General features: G+C 35.4%; 1 protein-coding gene and 1 long non-coding RNA gene across 3 annotated transcripts in view; one reads left to right on the top strand and one right to left on the bottom strand.

The window, feature by feature from the left end:
* Positions 1 to 1791: 1791 nt before the first annotated feature.
* IRX2 (iroquois homeobox 2) lies at positions 1792 to 7219 on the bottom strand. Of its 2 annotated transcripts, XM_072411929.1 has the most exons (5): positions 6547 to 7217; positions 4688 to 5093; positions 3702 to 4406; positions 3211 to 3278; positions 2504 to 2643 (listed from the first exon to the last, which is right to left on the bottom strand). In XM_072411929.1, the coding sequence occupies exons 1-4, from the start codon at positions 6781 to 6783 to the stop codon at positions 3235 to 3237; spliced, it is 1392 nt and encodes a 463-aa protein (XP_072268030.1). In that variant the 5' UTR covers positions 6784 to 7217; the 3' UTR covers positions 2504 to 2643; positions 3211 to 3234. The 2 variants fall into 2 exon arrangements, with proteins under 2 accessions (XP_072268029.1, XP_072268030.1); XM_072411928.1 differs by lacking the exon at positions 3211 to 3278 and having other exon boundaries at positions 1792 to 2643; positions 6547 to 7219.
* A 1001-nt stretch (positions 7220 to 8220) lies between these two features.
* The window catches only part of LOC140332027 (uncharacterized), a 23935-nt gene continuing 9482 nt past the window's right edge, over positions 8221 to 22673 (top strand). The window contains exons 1-3 of the long non-coding RNA XR_011921017.1: positions 8221 to 8345; positions 8709 to 8831; positions 16185 to 16271. This is a non-coding gene — a long non-coding RNA (uncharacterized lncRNA). The remainder of the gene's footprint in view (positions 8346 to 8708; positions 8832 to 16184; positions 16272 to 22673) is intronic.

The following is a 22673-nucleotide window of genomic DNA, read 5'->3' on the forward strand; positions in this document are numbered from 1 at the left end:
AGCGTAGTTCAAGGTGAAGTGGATTAACTATTTAAGCTCCACAAACTTCACACCTTTTTTAATCAACATCTCATTATTGGATTCCTCTGATACCTTATCATAGTAATGCTTACAAATTGACATATTGGCAAGCTATGCATCCAGATGATAGCACTCCCAAGCCTTTATGATGTAGCTAAATAATCTGCTATAATTTGTAAAAATGCAGCCTAAAATCTCAATCATCCAGTCTTTGTTTTTTTTATTTTATTTCGGTTGAGAATGTTGCAACCACATTAAAACATATAAATAAATGCATACATAAATAAAAAATTGATTTCATTATTGCTGGTGTCGGTGTCTTCGTGGCTCCTAAGAGTCTCCCCCCTCTCCTTCTATTAAAAGTTTAAGTGCACTGTCCCTGCTCAATGTCTTCTTTCATAGCAAGGTGAGCAGCCTTACAGAAACAATAGGTCTTTTATGAGAACAAATGTTGACATTTGAAGGGAGCAAGGAAAAGCTCAAGCTAGACGGGAGCAAGGCAGTTGTGAGTGAAAATCGCCCCTAGTCTTTTCTGACAACTGCATCGTGTCCCCAGGGATCCCACCTGAGATTAAACCTATTTACAGAGAAACCCACCTCAATAAAAGGCTCAAAGGCAGCACCTGAAAGGTCCGTGTCACAACCTGTATAGAATAAATACATAGTCAAACATCCAAGACTAGGGATTAAGCACACACACGAGAGCATACACATATGTTTCCGGAGAAGATCAGTGGTTTTGCATAATTCTTTTTTTTACACTACATTATTATATATTTTATTATATATATATATGTGTATGTATATAAAATGTATTTATTTATATATGTTAATTGTTTAGTTTTATATATATATATATATTTATTTATTTATTTATTTATATATATATAGATATAAATAAACAAAAGTTGCTCATTCATTCACTGTGTCTGTTCCCAGTAGTGATATCACAGATGGTCTTCTCATTTCCTGTGAACACACACTGAACTGATAGCTGAAGTATTAAAGATAACTTTCAGATGCCCTTTTTTAACAAGGCAGAGCAAGGGGCCACTCGTTTTCACTGCTCTAAAGGCCACTGGAGAGAAATCTGTTTGTCAATATCAACTGGTCCAGCAATTTTCTATGCTCACACTCATGGGTCTATCTAAGTTGGCAGATGTTTAGACACGACTTTATAAATTGCTCAATATCAGCCCATATTAAACCCCAACTGACCATTCCTAAACAACTAAAAGCATACAGGATCTCCCCTGCTGGGATCTAATAATGCTCTTACACTGTAACGTTATTAATCATGGAATGAAATAGACGAGGCTCTTGAAAAATAAGTGTATGATTGATTAAAGGGCACTCTAAGAAGCTGTTATTCTTGTTTTATTACCGCATGCTATATACACTCAATTTATCTTTGTGGGGAATAGATAGGCTTTTGTTTTTCCCAAACAAGCTAAAAGAAAATTATCTAGTGATTACTCTTAATAAGATACTGAATTTCTTTGTTAGTGGTCACACTGTATCAGAATCACTTTCCCTTCCTGACAATATCTATGCTATAACTGCAAGTGACCAAGGACTATACACCATTTCAAGCTTAGTAATGTTGGGGGTTTTGTGTGCTTTAGTAAATATTGTGTGCTTAGTAATTATTATAATTATATATGTAAAATATTAATACACAAATAGCAATACGTTAGCTAGTTAGCTATATAAAGCCACAAAAAACTTGACATCTGATCTTATATCAAACAGCTCATCAATCTAAAGGAATTTATTTTAAGCCTTTATTCATTAACACAATAAGATAATGAAACAAAATATAGCCACAATTTGCCTAAAACGTGTCTGGCTGTTTGAATTGAATAGTTTCCACACTTGCATAAGTGGGCATATTAAAGGCAAAGCTGTATGTGGACTGTGCATAGGTTGTAATAGCATGACGATTAACAAATTAATTAACTAACCTGTGTTTATTTACAGTTCAGTATATAAATTATTAAAGAATATTCATTGACAATCAAAGAAACAAAAAAGGTCCATAGTGATCATCATCTGTTTTCAAATAAAAACAGGCAGAATTTATTTACAAAACAAGTTTTAAATTTCATTGCAATACAACTTGCATAAATTACTAGAAGCTTTTTTCCATATCTTTACAAAAATAAATATGAAATCTTTTTTCTTTTTTTTTCTTTGTCCCACATATTAAGTACTCCAGTTCATCAGTCAAGACGTACTGTCTCTATGGTATAGATATTTTTTAGAAATACGTTTGTGTTCTTCCTTTCCAGTCTTTACAATAAATTCTACCATACCTATAGAATATATACCGTGGCAATGAAGTGATCAAGTCAAGATATCCTGAGAAACAAAAGAGATTGCAAAAAAGTCACAATATACATCAGAGTAACTATACTATACCAATCATTTTCACATATGTCCAAGGGAGCTCTCCTTTATTGTTAAACAAATGGAAAAAGTCTGTAGATTTAATAGTGCTCTGTGGGTCTTCTTTTATACAGTGGCACAAGATGTGATCCGGATTTAGATACGTTTTACTTATTAGCTTGGGGAAAGAAGATGGCTTGCTGACTTTTTTTTCTAAGCAATTGTGACACCTACCTGTGAATCAAGGAAAAAAAAATCGCTAAATATTTTTTACAGAAAAAAACTTAATGTAATAAATTAATAAATTCGCCTAAAATTTCAATACAATTAGATGGAACACACTATCAAGCAATATAATATCACACGTCATAGTATATCGATGAAATTTTAATCTGAACATGATACAACTACAGATCATTTATAAATTAATAAAATACTATTACTTTTGTGTGATAATTGTTTTGATAATTGTAATAATAAAAAACACATATGTGTCTATATATGCAGAGAGGAGAGAATTAATATAGATAGCATAATAAAGAATTAAATGCCCCCGTTATTACTGGGCACACAGTGCTTTTACGGTCATTAATAAATCATTTATCAAAACTGACTTATTTAACAGGCCACAAGACATAAGGCCTTATTTACAATTTGAGCGATAATAAATCGGTCAATGATTTAGGCTATAACTAAATATGTAATAAAGAAAGCAATTGTCGGCAAAGGCATTTGCTATCTCTAGAATATATCTTTGAGTCAGTCCCAAATGATCGGAGCAATAGAGACTATTTTACTTACTTCCATTGCTGTGTGATTGCACATCTATAGGTATGGCTGCACTCCTACTGTGCAGACTTCAGTGGGATCTGTCAAAATATAACCGTCAGTTAGTCACAGGACACAGCCAGCTAACTAGATTATTGGTACCAATTCTCCAATGGACTCACTTCGCAGCCAAGAGGTTTAGGAGCTACATTAAATGCTATGGTTTCAATTAACATAAATACTCTAATTTAGAACCACAAACACAGCGTGAAAGCAAGCCAAATGCGTTACACATGGGGAAATGCTGCTATTGTGGAGCACACATTCAAGGATAGCTTGTGCAATATTTCTTTAACAGCTTGTGCATGGTGACTTTTCTAAACAATCTTTTTTTTTTTGCATTCTCTTAATTCTCACACAGCGCTAACAATAGCTGATGATTAATAAAAATCAAATAGGCATAACATAACTGGTGGTGGTTTAGTTAGAATGAGACAGATTGTCCTGGGGAGTATGGCACCCACCTTTTTTAGACTCATAGCTGGCTGACCTGTAGTGCTGGTCTATGTGGCTGCTGGCAGTTTTTATACAGTCATTGCTTGTGTGTTTGTGCAGAGAGTTGCTGTTTATAACACTTTGATTTAGTCCCTCACTGGTAGTCATGGTGGCTGAGTTATATCTCAGAATTCCTTGGCTTTGGAGAGCATTGAAATTCCCATAGTTCGTATAGTTGCTATAAAAAGGTGAGGTGTAGTATATATGTCTTCCCAAGATTGAAGAGGAAGGATAGGCAGAGGTGTGGGATACTGATGAAGATGCAGCAGAGGACACCCCAGAAAGCTGGCAGCTCTGGCCCATATTCTGATGTTTAATGTCTGATGTGGCTATTTCAGCCAGGGACCATAGCTTAGGTTTGCTGGCCTGTGTCTGAGAAGTCGGGGAAATCCTATTGTCCAAAGTGGCTTTGTTTGAGGATCTGGGACTCCCCTCGTGCTGGTGATTAAGTATTGGTGCCTCTATGCCAGTAAGGGGTGAGGAGGTCACAGGTTTTGGGGGAAGACTTCTGTTTTCTTCATCTAAGTCTTCCTCATCCTCATCATCCTCATACTTGTCCTTGGATTCAGTGCCTGATTCACAAAGATGGTCTCCAGCTCTACAAGGCAACTTCTCTCCATCAGACTCGGCCGAACAGGAGTGGTCAGTCAATGAGTCAACGTGTAGACTAATACCTGGAGAAAACAAATAAAGTAAAGGTTACCTGTGACTTTATATACAGTATTTATTATATTAAACTAGAGATCGGGGCCTATAGGAGAACAGATCTAACACAAGGGGGGGGGGGGGGTCAGAAGACTTAAAACTTTACTGGGTGGTCATCAGGTGGGTATATACCATCCTATATAATAATAATAATAAAAAACTCCAAATTATAGGAGTGATGGGCTTTATTAAAGTCGGAGCAGCCTGGCCTGTTGGGGTCTACAAATGATAAATTGACATAAAGGCTCACCTTCGTCCTCTGCTGAGGTCTCATTGTTATCCTGGATCTTATCTGAATGGTCTTCTTTGACTCTTTCTCCATCTCCATCATCATCATCCTCATCCTCACTTTTATTGCGAGGTGCCCAGGTCATTTTGTTCTCTTTCTTGAGCCTCCTCCTGGCATTGGCAAACCACGTGGAGACCTGGGTGAGGGTCATCTTGGTGATGATGGCCAGCATGATCTTCTCGCCCTTGGTGGGGTAAGGGTTCTTTCTGTGTTCATTCAGCCAGGCTTTTAACGTGGCCGTAGCGTCCCTGGTAGCATTTTTCCTATAAGCAGGGTCATTTAATTGATATGGATAAGCCGGGCTGCCATATGGATGATAGCTGATTGCCCCTGTCATACCAGTGGTATGGGCATCGTATGGAGATCCCTGGAAACACATAAAAATAATCATCATGTCAGATCAGGGTGCCAGGCATTTAAACAGTCAGCTCATTTCCTATCCTCTTTTATGCTTTTCCACAACATCGAAATTCTAAAAGGGTGTGAAAACACCAGCGAAGCCATAAATTATTTAAATCCAATATTTTTAACTAAAATTGTATTTTGATTAACCCTATTCCCTTGCTGAATCCTAACGACATCGCAGCTGCCAGAAGCCATTATGTTAAATTTAAACACCTCAGCCGTCATCAGGAGAGCGCTTGTGTCTGCCTTGTGTGTGGATTGGAAAAAGCAAAAAAAAGATCATTAAATAGATCGCTCAGAAAATGACCCAGATGTTGATTTAATTGTATTTTTAAAGAAATCCACAGGTAGCCCCTAATTATTCCAAATTCATTCCAACTTCAAAAGTGAGAAGAAGTTTGGTGAATATCTGTAACAATAGCAGCCCCCAAGAATTCACTGATCTAATGCATTGTAAATCCAATTTGCAAATCAGAAGATATGCATGACTTCGGATTGTTCAAGTGGCATGCAATTAGCATTTTAATTCGCCCTTTAACGTTCAAATTGCCTTTATTTAACTGCGCATAATGCAGGCAAGTTAAAGATCCCCTCCTCCCAAAAAAAGCAACTTGAAAAGTTTTACACACCCAGGATAACTATTTTCTGCTGCGATTATCTTAATGGACTTAAAACCTACTTTTTCACACTGAAAAAAACAACAAGACAGGAAGGTTTTCCACACACACAGTCGCACAATAAGAGTATTAAAGTATCAGCAGCCTTTTGAAACGGAAACCTGCATTTATTTAGACAGCACAAACCCAGCCGAAAAAGAAAGCACAAATAACACACACATAAACACATAATAAATAACACATTAAAAAGCTCTAAAAAAATGTGCCAGCTAAATCTATGGCAATGGGTGACAAGCATTCCAATAAAAGTCAGGAAAGTATAAAATAATCTAAATATTAATGAGATCCTAATATAATAATATCGCAGCGGGCTAAGCAGGAGTGTGATTAAAACAGGAGTAATCCATCATCAAGCTAAGTGATGAATGACACGGTGACTACAGAATACACTAAGCGGCGTCAAATAGATTTAGCACAACATTGCTGCTTTTTGGCAGAATTTAGGGTGAAGTGCGAGCCATTTTTATTTTATATATATATATATATATATATATATAGTTCCTAATCTTTAATATTTTCTATTATTTTCTATACAGTTCATAATTTTTACTATTATAATATATATATATATATACTTTACTATATATATAAATAGTAAAAGAGAGTGATGAAAATTTATTCTGAGTTTGTGATGTATAAAATGAAAATGGAAGCAGTTGTGAAAGTTCTTCCAGGAGTTTAGATGACTTGTTCCTACTATTATTAGTAAAGTAGTGAGAGTATTTGTTGCTTTCTTACCACATAGGAGGGGAATCCGGCGGGGTCACTAGAATATGGCAGAGGGCTGCTGAAGCCGGTGGCGGTCTGGGCGCTGAAGGCGGCGGATCCCGGGTACGGGCTGAATGCGGAGCCGGACGAGGACCTGGCCAGATCTTCGCTCCTCGGGGCCGCCAGCGCAGAGGCCCCATAAGCCGGACATGAGTAGAGAGCCAAGGAGCCAGGAGGCTGGTACAGATAACCCTGAGGATAGGACATCGCAGGTCTGTCTGAAGATACCCGGGTCTTGGCCAAGTTACACAGAGGATCAGGGTGAAAAAAGGGAGGGGGTGAATAAAGACAAGCTTGTGCCCTTGCTCAGTTGTGGCTCCTCGCTTGTGTCCTCACTCATGCAGGGAAATAAAAGTGTCTTGCCTCCACCCCTCCCCTCTGGTGCACCCAGCAGCCGGAGATCAATCTATTCTGTCTGTGATCATGTATAGGTATAAATCCAATCAGAAAAATGAATCAAAGGGAAGAGTGTGATCGAGGGGGGAAGCAAATCATGGAGTGCTGGAGAGCTGAGTGCTGGAGGTGATCAGGAAAGTGCCCGCTGCATATAGAGCTCTAGCAAGCAGCCAGCTCCCCCAGCGCTTGCAAGGACGATTTTTTTTTTGCTTTTTTTTTCCTTCATGGAAAGGAGGGAGGTGATGTGTTGTGGGTGGAGGGAGCAGAGAGTGAGGAGTTAAGGAATAAAAAGGCTGGAGTTTGCCAAGGCACATTGGAAAGGGGAGCTGTCCATCAGGAGATGTCATGTGATTCTCCTCCTCCCTATGTGTGAAGAAGGAAGGAGGATTCTGCAAGTAATCTCTCTACATTAGCCAGTCAGCACTCAAGAAATGGCAGCCAGCTCTGCAACTGAACACATGCATCACCATAATAATATAATAATAATTATTGTATCAAAATTATATTCATAATAATGATAGATCCCAAATTGTAAAGGCCAGGTGACACTTTATAAACTACATAGGATATCATTTCTTTGCATAATTACTTTTGTTCTCAGTTCATTCAGGTCTCATACAATTATTTAAACCCCAGCCTGCCAATAATTGTGAGGGGTACATTGGAGTGTAATACATGCTAATCAGCCCACTGTCACCCTGTGCTCTTGATTTGTGCTGTATTATGACCTTTGGACATGGCCACTTCAATACGATTGACTTTTGCAAAGTAGGCGAGCACCAAATAACGCTCAGGCCGTTCTCTGACCTCACTTCTAATATAGATGGACAGGGAAACACAAGACACAAAGATCTATTAGCAAATGACAAGGAGCAGCCAAGCAAGCATATTAAGAATGTCCTTTTTATGCAATGCTATCTCAGGTCACACAGAAATATGCAGAACACATTAACACCAATCATGAGGGCTATATTTAATAATATATTTATTTATTTGAAATTTTTACATTTCTATGCAACTAAAAAAGATATATGGTTTAATACAAATATTGGATAAAATATATGATATATACATATATATATATATATATATATATATATGTGTGTGTGTATATATGTGTGTATGTATATATAATGTTTATTATTATTACCGATAATAATAATATATTATCATATACTAAATAAACATTTATTGTAAATTATTCATCTAAAAATAGCTAAAAAGAACGTTTGTGATTTTTGTTTTCCAGTGGCCGATCTCCGATTTACCCTGTAGGAGGCGCACTTTTCCAAAAATAAAATAAATGCGGTCGGACTACCAGCAGTACTCAGAGAAGATTACCCGATTTGTCAGGACAGTATCCAGATGAAATGGTAATCTTAATATACATTGCCACAAAAATGACCATGTCCAGTAACCTGTCTAATTTTCATTAGTGTATTAAAAGAAAAAAAAATGAAATATTTTAGAAACAACAATGCGCTTTATTTTGCCTGCACTCCACGTTTTGTATGTAAGTGTCTGTACGGAAGAATCAATACGACTCCATAGCATCTGAATAAAACATTCCTCTTTGTCTCAGAGTTTTAATCATATATTTCTGTGTGCCTCAAAGCTTCAGACACTTGATTGAGACAGCTAAATCAATTGGAGGGAATTAGCATAGAGACTCGGGTAAATTTAGTGTGAGGACTGTAGTGAAATGACACATTCCTTCTTTTTACTTATACAATCAGGCTGAATTGACAGAGAAGAAATTGGAAGTACTTTGGAAAGGTTGGGATCACTTCGCCTATTCGATTTAATAATTATTGCTACATATGAAGCCAAGGAAACATTTGTAGATGTATTGACAATGTGTAAGTACTTTGTTATAACTTTTTATACTGTAACATTTTTTTATATTGTAGTGCTATGTATATTTATATGTATTTTTATGTATCAATTCACATATGATACTAGAATCTACCAAGTGTAAGTTTTGCATAGCTATCGAGGAGTCTAATAAAAATAAATCACCATGTACACATTACGATTTCTGAATTATTACAAATTTAAAAACCGAATTTGGCATAGAAAATATTTTTTAAAGAGTTGTTTTTGCTTTGATGTCACTGGCAAGAAAAACGACTTTAGTTTATAGAAGAGATATGGAGAAATAAGTCATTACTACGCCCTACATTGCTTTCTCTTTTTATATAAAACCAGACTAAGATTTTGGGGAATGATATTTCATATTCTTTATATCTAACAGGTTGCTATTTTTATATTTATTACACACAAAATGATACAAACTAAATAAAAGTTTTTTTATAAGAAGTTACTTTTCTTTAGAACAGATTCTAGAGTTCTGATTTCACAGGAATTGCATTTACTAATCCTAAATTCGGCATTTATTTTAGAATACCAATGAGGTGACATACTTTATTTTTTTAGCCGATTGCAGACTTTTGTAGACTTCATAAATGCCATGAAACTTGCTGATCACCTTGAAGTCTTTTAGTTTTGTTGAATGATATGAGTCCATCAACTTCTATAGATCGGTGGTGTATATCAGGCAGAACATGAAAGGAGTAATTTACGGTACAAATGACAACTGTTCTAATTGACTTAATATACAAATTGGAAAAACGATGTGATTGAGGCATACTTGTTTTACTAGCATTACTTCTGACTCCACGTCCTTTTACTATAGAGTATCAATCACTTGCAGATGTGGCTGCTCCATCTGTGCAGCATTAGTTCTCCTGTTTGATATATGAACAACCTAAGTCCGCACATACTAAGGAGCTTTCCTTTAAATGCCTGTTAACAATATTGAGCTCCTGCTCTGTTTTCATCAGCGAAAATTCCTCTGATTTTTATCGGTGTCATTTTCTGATCTCCATCAAGATTGCAGAACTTTGGCTCTTCAAAAGGCCATCGCTATCACTGATCTGTCTTAACTATGTACACATTAAAACGAGGTGTCCCACAATAATGGAAAGCAATAGTCACCATTAAACAATGGCTGATCAATCCGGCGTTTAGAGCTGGCTGTTGTAGCGAGGGAGATGATTCGCTTGTATTTCCAGTGTGTGTGATAGAGGGCGCCCTAAGCAATGGATTGAGCTCATAGCCATGGCTGGCTGTGCTGGATCTAATTACAGCCTCCTCCATTTCTCCGCATTTAGCTCAGTCATTTCCACATTACCGTTAAAGCACCAGCTCCTTCGTGTGGAGACAGCTAGAAATCCATCATGTCTCACCTAAACACATCCTACACTTTCCAACACTTGCACAAAAATGTGCACAACTTTTTTTACTTACTTTGTGAACTAATGGCATACATACGTATATGTCTTATTTATATATGAGCCTATAGTTCTGGCTGTTTGTTTTCTGTGTATTACAAAACTGATTTAAAAGTGATATATACATAGATACATAGATTATATATACATATATAACTATAGAACTATATATATATTTAAAACACACACTTGTAAATATATGATAATATATATATATATATATATATATATATATATATATATATATATATATATACAAACACACATAATTACAAGTGTGTTATAAATTAAGGAAATAGAAATAATAAGGGTCACCTAAAGAGCAGGCACTTATACACAATCATACACACATACACACAATAAATTACATACAGCATAAAAGGTAAAAAAAAACTTATTTAAGAAATAAAATGTCACACACACTCTCATTACATGATGCATATGATACAAGATATATTGTATTATATACATATTATATGTTATATACAATATACACACTTCAACACCTTATTTAAATAGAATGATAGACAGGCACATTGCATAACAAACATTAGGATATACATGTAATTTATTTATCTATATCTATCTATCTATCTATCTATCTATCTATCTATCTATCTATCTACACACACACACACACACACACACACACACATAAATATATATATATATATATATATATATAAAGAGAGAGAGAGAGAGAGGGAGAGAGAGAAAAGAATAGATAAAAGACATAACTATTTGTCTTTATATCATGTATAAATATATATATATATATATATATATAAATATGCCACAATGTATTTAAATTGCATAAATAAAATGCTACACACACATAAATAAAATGTTACATATGATTAAAATGCACACAAACCTGTTTTAAATTAAATTACATGAATGAAATGTTATCTACATACACACCTATATAAATTGCATCTATTAAATATAATGCTACACATACACACACATATGCACACTCATTCACATATTTGAATAGCATATGTGAAATGTTCTATATGCACACATGGATGGCTGATAAATGTAAAATGTTAGGAATAAAACCATTTGATGTCTCTCAGTAATGATTAAAGAAAAGTGTAACATTGTTATTGTTGGTAGACTTTCCTTAGCCTATTATCCAGCTGACATTTCCTAATTATGTGTAAGTACGTTTACAATCGGCTGACACACACACACCAGGCTATATATGGACAAAAGACATGTATTATAATTTTCTACTCTACAGGAGATGGACTGAAAATGCACAGTCAGAAATTGATCTTTAAACGATTTGGTGTCAAATATCCATGACCCTGAAACTCATGGCAGGCCCGAACCAGCATGGAGTTATCATGTATCCACATCTGGGTAACTGTTCGTACATTTTACCTATGAGAGCATATGAGCAGCACAGGCTTATTAAAAATCAGGGGAAGTAAAACTGAATTCTAACCTGTTTTCACTATAATGCTCTGAAATCTATTAGAGTTTATCAATGAGCATTCCTTTTTTGTTACTCTTTGTATGAATGGAGGGAAGTTAAAAGAAAAACACACAGGCAGCTGCTTCCATTGAGCCCCCTTTCAGCACGTTTGACACTACGGTGCACCTGTTGAAAATAAGCCCTCAGGAGACACGCTACTTCCTTCCAAGGAGCACAGGCGTCCAAGCCTGGCAATGGCAGCTCTGCTTCATGGTGGAAGCAACTCTTACTAATTAAAAAACAAGATACAAATATTGAGATGAAGCAGCATCAGCTCTAAAGTGTTCATGCAAATTCAATAAAGAGAATATGGAACATTTGTGTGCTTTTTCTTTAATCATCTGACTTTAATTTTTTTTGTTTTCTTGTTAATAAAATTCTGTTTTAGGATTGTTAGTGTACATTTCTACTGACCGTTAGGATGAATATTTGTATCAGGTATTAAAAGCAGAAATGGATGTGTTTTCAATCAGTTTAAAAATCATTTACTAAAAAATTATTAGAGTACAGTGTGATGCTGGTACAGGGGTAATGTGCATGCTACTGTATATCATGGTATATCAATTTCTCCAATGTATATATTTCACTGTTACATTGTCTAAATGAATGCACTTGCCCTGACAGTTTAAAGAAGAAATCAACTTTTGCCATAGTGGCATTTTACTGAGTAAAGACCATCAGCAATTTATGTAAATCAGTCACTAAAAGAATACAATACTTAGAAAGGGCGAGTAACCTGAATCCAGGCAGACTACATATGAGCAAGGGCAAGAAAAAGGCATGTCTGACATCACATATAGTCTACTTGGTTTGCAGATAATAGGAAAGCATTTTTAGTCTCCTACCTCAGCAGATAAAGCTATTAAAAACAGTGACATCTACTAAATAAGCAAATATTTTATATTCACAGTCTCCTTTTGATGGTAAGGTTTGAGCTTTTTACCATCTGTGCTGCTGTGTGTTTGGTTCCACCATCCCAGTAGTTTGGAGACAATTCTATTATATATATTTTTTATAATAATTGGCCATGCAGCTCAGATCAACCTACATTGCATTAAAATTTGTATTTGTCATATGCACCGGTCTACAGCTGTTTTTTTGCCAGTTAGCTGAAAGGGAATGCAGCGACTAAAAAAAAATGTTTTAAATATACATGTAAAAGAGATCGGTAAATAATGTTATCAGTGTGTGTTAAAGCTCAGCCCCAGTCAAACAGTTAAATAAACAGATGAAAAATAATATATATATATATATATATATATATATATATATACATATATACAATTTAACTTGTCAAAGGATTTGTACTTCTGCCTATCTATTTCTATTCTTGCACAGCCAGGTGGAAGGCACATCTTCCAGTTAAAGCAGAACTAAATCTAAAAGTAAAATAATTGCCAGTCTTTATGACAAAAGGAACAGGTAAAATCACTGCTGCAATAAAATAAACTTGCCTGCATATTCACAATTATTTAAATAACATTTCCTTACTCCTTTTCCAGCAAAGACATCTTCACTTGGCCCTTTTCATATTTTGTTTTGGCAGGCTGAAATGACAAAAGAGTTAATGAATTCCTAGTAGCCAGCTACTGTATGTGCAAGTGCAACTAAACGTACATTATACTATTATATATTATTTATATTATTATTATATAAGAAGATTGTGAAAAGACAAGTAAGTTTATTTTATTGCAGAAGATCTATAGTATGTCCTTTCCGCAAAAAAAGAACCTGTCTGCTGAAAGAAGCTGAAAGTGACGTTCGGATTCTCATACAAAAAAAAAAAAAATAATTCAGAAATATTTACACATAATTGTTAATGCATAAATACAGAACTGCATTAATCTCTGTCTTTAATTCTAGATTTATTTCATGAATTTCAGCATTAAGGTTAGAGCTTTGTGTTAGAAAAATGTTTATTATGTATGTATACATGCTCATTGCATATTTGCTGCACAACAGTGGTTATTTTCAGCTTATTTTTATACTGCAAGTTTATGGTGTTGAATTATTTTTCACTAAGATTAGTAAATAGGGCCAAGTTGTGTTTACTTTACTTGTTTAATTATGTACACATACTATAGGAGTATCTAAGGGTATATGAAAATCCTAATTTTCCTGGGGCCTCCATTCCTCCTGCCCCATGAGTATCCTCATTGTTACTTTAAAATAATGGACAGCCTCATTTACCAATTTGAAGGACACGATGGTGATAGGTGCAGGTCAAGCTTTATATTTACGGAATATATGCAGATTTGCCTATATCTTTTAATCTGCCACATATTATGACCTGTGGTCTTTACCAATGATATCTGCTCATGTGTTTATATGTTTTGTATTTTAAATAATATTTAAATTATACAAATATATCTGTACAAAGAGTTTTAAAATGCCTTCCAAAATCATTCTTATGTAATAAATCTCACATTGTTCCTTTTACATTTATATTTTTTGTAAGTATTGTGTATATTTTCAAAAGATTTTTAACTATGGTAATAACTACAGTTACCATCAAAATACATTACAATGTCTACAATATGCAAAAAACATGCTGTAAAATTTGGAAAGTCCCAATAATAGGTAATGAACATACATCTGTATAGATTGAGCGTAGGTCATAGGTCATGACATAGGTCATTTTAGCACACATAGATTATAATAATAAAACCACTGCGCTAAAAGCATAACTGCATACATGTTTTGGCACAAAACATCCACCATTGTCTATATTGAATCCTGTGTCAGTCAACCCACTTTCTCTTAGCTCAGTTTGTTATGTACATATCCCCATCCTGTGACTCCGCACTATAGAAGAAGGGACATAGTGATGAGTGCATTTTTCTACTTAACTACTAAAACATAAAAAATGTAATAAATGTATGTCTCTTTTATAATGAGACCAGCTTAAAGCTTTAGTGTTTGAATCAGAAAAGTCAATGTCTAGAGTGACTGGAAACTGGAACAGAAAAAGGCCCAACTTTATCAGTTGGGTGCACAGCACAAGTCTTACTAAAGTCAACATTTACCTCCATCATTGCTGATTACCAACATTGCTGATTAATGCTGTTACTATTGATTGATCGATTCAAACCTTGGATGGGGTGGAAAGGGTATAACCTCTTTTAGACATTTATCACTTTCTGTGTGCCATAGGGAGAATGCCTACATATTTTCCCACTAAATACAAAATAATAAAATGTTTTTTTTTTATCAATCAGAATAGATAATATTGTATATTGCTCTTTTGTGTTTTTTTAGACAGAAGGGGGTCTCTGCTCCTTTTCATATGTTTTATTATATCTTTACAGCCTGTTTAAAAAATCCTATTGTTTACAGAGGTCAGTAGGTCAAGATGAAATGCACATGCAGCTGAATGACTGACATTAATAGCTCGTAGGAAATACTCAACTCTTATTGGATGGTTCAGGCCACATTTAGAATAGAGCTGTGCATCAATGTCCATTTTGTTAAAGCAGTCCATGAAAGGGTTGACAACTCACCACAACACACCTTTTATTGGTCTGATACCAATTTTTCTGATACAGTTCATCACCAAGTTTAGATGGTTCACATCTGTTGCTTTCAGATAAATGCATGCGCCATCTGTATGTATTATGGTGCCATTCACACACAAAAAATAGTGTTAGTGTCAAAATGGAGGCAATAAATTTTCATGGTAAAATAGGCCCAAGGCAGTCAGAGAAAGTACAAGAAAAAAGTTATTTTCTTTTTGTTTAAAACATTATACGTTAACAAACAAAGCAAAAGTAATTTCAAATTTTATTTTTTTAATATGTCCTTATACCACTTTTTCTAAAAGTTTAAATATTTATATCTAGTGTGCATGATGATGCAAGTTTTACTCGTCCTGTTATTCAATAGGTTAAGAGTGTCTCCTACTATTTTCAACAGTAATTAAAACTTGTGGCTATATTTCCACATATGTTATCCATAGGCCTATGCTGAAGACTGTGGGGGCAGAAGTGTTTGAGAGTCAGTTCCCTACCACTTACATTCACATTTTAGGTGGAGGTTGAGTCTATAGACTTCATAGTGCTGCAAAAATAGATCACTGGTGTCATTATTATATGTATTTGCAAAGTGATAGTCTTAAAAATGCAAATAAATAATTTCATGTAAAAATGTATATGTGCTTGTATTTAAAAAAAGGTAACACAATAAAGGGTTAAATTAAAACAATTAAAAGGGAATTGAAATTAGAGAACAATATTATTTGAATACAAGAAAGCAAGACAAAACCAGGAAATGAAGAAAGAAAAATCAAGAATAAAAAATAAGTGAAATATGTGAGGTTTTTTTAAATATATACATTTAAAACAAAACATTAATGGAGTGGGACATTGATACATTTTTGAATATTCTGTCAATTTAATTCACAGTTCGAACTTTCTTTATAAATATTCCTTTTTTTTCAGAAAGAAAGCTAACTGGAATACTGCCTGTACACTATGGCCTGACTTGTATGAACGGGAAGGGATGCAATGTGCATTACACAGTTCAGGGTAACAAAGTGAACAGATATATCTGCATTCTGTTAGACAAATGAGACAAATGAGTTAAATGAATGTTCAACTTGTAATATGTGAAAATTGAAAATTCTTTTCTGTCTTAATATATCAGCCTCAGTAATTTATATTTGTAGCAGGTGTACACTCTTAATAAGCATGTATATTCAGATTGGTTTTCTAACTTACATCTGTTTAAGTGTGTTAGCAGATTTAAAAACAATAATTTTGTAAATTGGGTTTTATTTTATATTAACATGATTGTTTTCTGTAATTTAGTTTTTAAAGTCAAAATAATAATAATCGGAAACATTGTTGACCTCACAAACAGAAAGAACAACTCCACGGTCCCTACTTATATAGTACACAAATCTCAGTTAGCAACAAGAGAGTATCCAGAAAGGACCAGTGTAAAAAGTGAAGTGCATGGTTTATGTCCAATCTAAGTGTATAGTCCTTTGAACTAGATGATTGTGATCATCAACAGCAGTTACTTAACCACTTTGCATCCATGGACATTTTAGCTATGCTTCTATAGATCCATCGTTTTATTAAATTTAATTTTAGATCACAATTTTTTTTAATGATTTCATTTTCTATGCATTTTAAAGGTAAAAGGAAAAACGTCCTCCCCTGCAGGGGCCCCATAGAGAATGAATGGGGGATGCAGTGAGTGGTACAGTGCCGCTCTGTGCAGCCAGCTGTCAAATGTGCAGAAGCTGGTACAGTGGAACCTGGGTCCAAGCTATCTGAAGCTGCGCAAGATCACTCAATCCCATGTCAGGTCTCATCCTGCTTTAAAGCTGAAGGGTATTCTGTTACAATTTTGTCTTTCATGGTTTCTTACTCACCCATCATCAACTTGTTAGGAAAATTCATCATCATGTGCAAAAACAGCTTAAAAAATTAAAGGAAATACAAGGGAGTAGTCTTTACTTCTTTATTAAATAGCTCCCAAATTAATGTTGATTGGGTGGACCTTTCACCTTTAGTCAAGTGCTGTGAATGGCAGAGTTCTGCTCATACGAGAAGGTCAAATTTACATTTATTAGAAAACCCTACCTGGCTTCAGAATAAACTAGAAAGTACATTTTTTATTAGCATTAAATTAAAAAAACGCTTGTGTAGGAAAGCTATATCCATTTTGTAGCAAAATGAAAGTTATCTGTTACGGCACATTTAGTTGGGGCTGGCAACAATACACTGTCATATTTGTTTGCACACCAAACTTGTAAAGATTATTTCTTGGTAAATATGAAGAAATTGAATATGTCAGAAACATGACATAAATTCCTTTGAACTGTGTAAGCCTAATGATAATATGAGATAGTATCAGTTTCATAAGAAATTTGGTGATTATAGACTTACTATTTAAGATGAAACAGTAACAGTCTGATGTAACATATAAATATCCGTATATACATTTCAATGAGCATGGCTGCTCTTCAAAATGTACTGACGCCTTTTATAAGTCATTATTATACAGACTGAGGCCGATTTACTAAAGTAAATGTAATAAATAGAAATGGAATAAATGTCACCTGATGGTTGCAGAGCATGAGGGGATGTTTGTGCACATAATGGTCACAATCTTTCAACCTATTTAGCTGATTGTGAACTGATGTTCAGTGCAAACATTGTGATCCTAGTTGACCATGAATGCTGAACATGCACCTTCTGTTCCAATGAGGTTCATCGAAGCATGTGCATGCCAATATTTACCTTAAAAAGTAATGAAAAAAATTGTGGCCAGGTACAAGTGGCTTATCAACAAACTGTTCACTATAGTGTCAAAAAAGAATGTGTTGCTACTGCTAGTTATCATTCAAATCCTTATTTCAGGATGTATTTCTTATAAAATCTTGCACACTGTCCAGTGCTTGAACTTCTGGCCATGCATACATATATTGTACCTTATGCGTGAATGTCTGTGTACATCTTAGGTGCATAGTAAATCCATGATAATCCTAAACATTTATTGCATAAATCAAATAGAAATTTAAAATGAATCTAGAATATCTCAGTTTTATCTTTCTCAAAACTGCAACACATTCATTCAGTGACATCACAGTGGATGCTGGCTGCTTTACCTTATAGATCTCCAGCAGTGACAAACCATCAGAATAATGACATTGGTGGGTAACTTTATTACAAATGGAACTAATGATGACCAACTACTTGCTTGTGCCTGTCGTCAGTCCTGAAAAATCTTGCAATGTATTTTCAATGCATCACTGACTCCTACAACCTGTGGGGCAGATAATCTACAGTACATTTCCAACAAAGATTAATAGATAGACATGGTCATATATTTTTAGGAGTGGTGATTTTAGTGCAGAAATAATACTAATAATAACCATGGTATAGAGGTCTGAGCTTTGGCTGTTTGCACAAAATATTGTTTGTCCTAATGGTACCGTTTTGAGAAGTTCTGCAGATTCAAGAGCACTAAGTGCTGTTGAAGCAAGGCATGTATGTATCTCTGTTATAGCCAACTAGAAATATAGAGCAATGGATCTTTACTACAGAAGGGAATTTGCTACAAAATGGGCATTCGTACAAGCTGAGCTCAGCTTTATTAATATTACTTACTTTTGTGTTTATCTATGTTTTAAATACAGGTATTATGATAGAAACCTGTAGACTTCCATTGCTAACCTACTTCTGACATTCTTTGATTCTTTGGCCTTAATACTTTTTTTTTTCATTGGGCCTGATTTATGAAAGCTCTCCAATTCATGGTATTTCTGCCTGTACCCCGAGTTTACTAAGAATCTTGAGAGATTTCTATTCTCTTTCCAGGTATATCAGAGGCTGACAACATTTTAAAGCACGTAACAATAGCAGACTATGACATGTTTCTTCTAAATTATGTAGAAGCTAAATTTAATAAAAGCATTTGCAGTAGATCTTTTCTATACAAGCACATAACATGTATATTTTCCTTTAAACATCCTGCAAGTACAAATTTCTGTTGAATTGGCAGAAATACGGTCAGCTTCATACTGTTCTAAACTGGGCTGACAACACACTGCATTTCTTTTTAATGGTGTCAGTCGTGCCCAGTTTTATTTTGCTAAATTATTTCACACCAACAGCTTTATCTCCAAAGCACAGAACATAATTTAGCCCTAATTTCTACTGTAGGAAAGTGTGTTTCCCTGTGTTTTACTACACGACATTGCCATGCACAGCCACATGTGTGGTTTATCAGTTAAAATGCTGACCCCATTCATTACACTGAGTGGGACAACACACAAAAATGGACAGAAATTAGTGCAGCAGTGTGTTGACAAAACGCACTGCTGCCTAATGCATTGATGCTTCATGTGCAATGTCTGGTGTCTTTGCCTATTGCAGACTATGTGAAACTCAGTGAATGGTACTGCACTACACATGAAAGAATGATGCCTTACTCTTAGATAACCCCTGGGAGAGATAATAACCCTTGGAGATAACCCAGGAAGTATATAAAAGACACAGGTGACTCTGAATTTACAACATAATCTTGTCTCTTTATGCTAGGTGACTAGACCCCTTGCCACCTCCTTCTAAATACCGTAGTGACCATATCCAAAAAGAATAAAATGTGCCAACACTTCTTGCTTTGCTCCATCATTACCCTCACTTTTCTGCCTATCCATGCAATTCCTTACAGAGTTCAATGGGACAGTACCTACCTAGTAAATGTCCTGCTCAATGCGAGAATCTGACGCGTGTACAGCGCCAGTTGTCCATCGTCCGAACGACTGTCCTGGTGGATCCACGGACGATGGACAACTAACAATTCTAATGCAAGGGAAGGGGTAGAGCTTGCAGCAAGGTGCTGCTCTGTTTTTCCCTCTTTCCCTCCCCTCTTCATCGAGCAGAACGGTGCTTTATGTACAGCACTCTTTCATGAATCGTGCAACTCAAGTCGTTGGAAAAGAATCGTGAAAGATCCTTTCCAGCGACTATTATTGCACGTGTGTATGCAGCTTTAGCGACATTAGGGGCAGAGGTGAGGTCCATCAGCATTGCAAAAAGGATCACCTTGTGATAGAACATTGTTTTCTCTTTTAGTAAGAAAAAATCCAGGATTACTCATTGTATGTATTATATTGCATAGAACTACTCTTGTAGCACAGCCATGCTCCCTAACCAGCTATGCTTTCCTCTACCTATCCTTATCATCTATTTCACCATTTATTTACTTATATAAAAGGGCTCCGGTGATCAGTTTTGCAACTGCAAACACAGCTGTACTTTTCCATATCTTTTCCTCAGTTGTATGGCCCGGACAGTTGTATGGACAATAGCTGTATATATAATGTTTATTGTATTATTAATACTACTACTACTACTACTAATAATAATAATACCCATCCCTGCCCCTAACAGAGACCTGTCACCATGATATAACCAGGCTTCCTATTTTAGCAGAGTATTGCTACCAGCATCCACAGGATAGACAAAGGACATTTACCATTACTTACCTACATTCCCAGTGCCCACCAATAAGTAAGATGTAGGTATCATGCAGATTTATTTCTATACAACAATGATTGCACAATTATTCGGAGACAGAGTAAGTAACTGAACATTTTGGCACTAAAACTATAAGCTCCATTCTGTCTGCTAATACTACACTCTACCTAAAACCTAGGGGTCCTTGATTCTAAAAATCAAAACAGTACTAACCAATAGTATTACCATTTTCAGTAGCAGGTGGAAATCCTTTTAAATTCAGCCTGCCCCCTATATATTTTACACACTGGGAGTTTCTTTCTCAATCTGATTCTTGCTCTTGAGAGAGCATCACAGCTATCCAGCTATAGAACTAGGAGAAAACATTTTACAGTAAAAATATAGTCTCTTTGGGCCAGGCACTATATTTATTTAAAGAGAGACTTGAGCTGATTATCTTCTGGGAATGACTGTTGCTTTTGTCATTCCTGTTAGTAGTTTCTCAGTGCAGCCACTGTCAAAGCACATACAAGCAGAAACAACTACAGGTTTTTAAAATGCCTCTGTATTTGTACTGTGTACTGTGTGTAGATAAAAGTACACACCACAGTGTCTGCAATTTTGATCCTAAAATTGTTCTGTATATTTCAAAGTTTACAGTAAAAAAATGATATCAATATACACCACAAATACAAAAGTCACAAGATTTTCTATTCTCATGCTCAAAACAAATTCAAACATTAGATAAAAGTTTGCTATTAATTTTTTTTTTATTTAAATGAGAGGTGCTCTGCTATTCCATGCTCTTACTCCTTTGTAAATAATGACCATAGTGAAGCTCCTCCTACCGTCTTTATGCTTTAAAGATGAAGAGTCAAGAACAGTCCATCAAATAAGCTTCTGTCCTTAGTTCTTTGTATTTAAAATCATAATGCAGCTCTCAAAAAAATATAACTTGCAAAATGTTGCCCTCTCATTGCTTCCTGTGCATTTCACTGCACAAATGAGCTGTTTTCATGAAAGAAACTCCTGGATATGATTAACTTCATGCAGAATGTCCTGAGCAGATCAAAGGTCCCAAGGGCCTTAAAGCACAGTATGGCCAACTCTGGCTTATCTTGTTTTCAGACAGGTTGAAATAAAAACCTGATAAATGTTCAGGAGATGGTTCAAGGATTGCAGAAATGTAAGGTGTGATATTAGAGGCAAAAAAAATCTGTCATGTGGGGGAGGCAGTAAAAACTGTCAGTTGGTACAGGATCCATACATAATGAACATTCCTGAGACCTTATTGGAAGACACTCACTCTGAATGAGAGGAAGCAGATAAATTAGGAATAGGAAGGTGTCTTTGTGAACTTTTGTAGGCTAGATATGCAGGTAAGGATCTGTTTAGAATCTTAGACAATTGAGCTAGGGACTCCTCAAAAATCCGGGTGACTTTGCAGATCCAAATGCTTAAGCTATTGTCTTATCTAAAAGCTGCAATAATATTTATTAGAGTTAGCTATGACATTAATATAGAGGAGGTCTTGAAAGTGTCACAATAGTGATCCGCCTAAAAGAATGTGCAGTTAAATAGGTGGAAAGCCCAGAAAGGAAAATTGACCTGCACTAGACTATTCCTAAAGTCTTGCTGGAAGGCAAGCCTTAAATTACAGAGAAGCAATAGCTTAAAAACCTTCAGATGGGGTCCAGGTATATGTTCTACTGCAAATAATCTGTAGTGGTGGGGAGATAAATGTGAAGCAAGCAGTTAAAATTCATGGTGCGGTTTCCAGTGCCTGAACTGTAGAGGTAAACAGCTGAGGAGGGTCAATAGGCTGGTCAAAATACAGAAGTGTTGTGCATGGATCTGTTCTGAAACTGATAAAGAGCACTGCCAATTGATCTGCTCACTTGCTGTTAAGGAATACGATCAACAAAGTTTTCCTTAGAAACATACAAAACAGTC

This window comes from Pyxicephalus adspersus, chromosome 5, assembly GCF_032062135.1.
Source record: "Pyxicephalus adspersus chromosome 5, UCB_Pads_2.0, whole genome shotgun sequence".
Classification (NCBI taxonomy): Eukaryota; Metazoa; Chordata; class Amphibia; order Anura; family Pyxicephalidae; genus Pyxicephalus; species Pyxicephalus adspersus.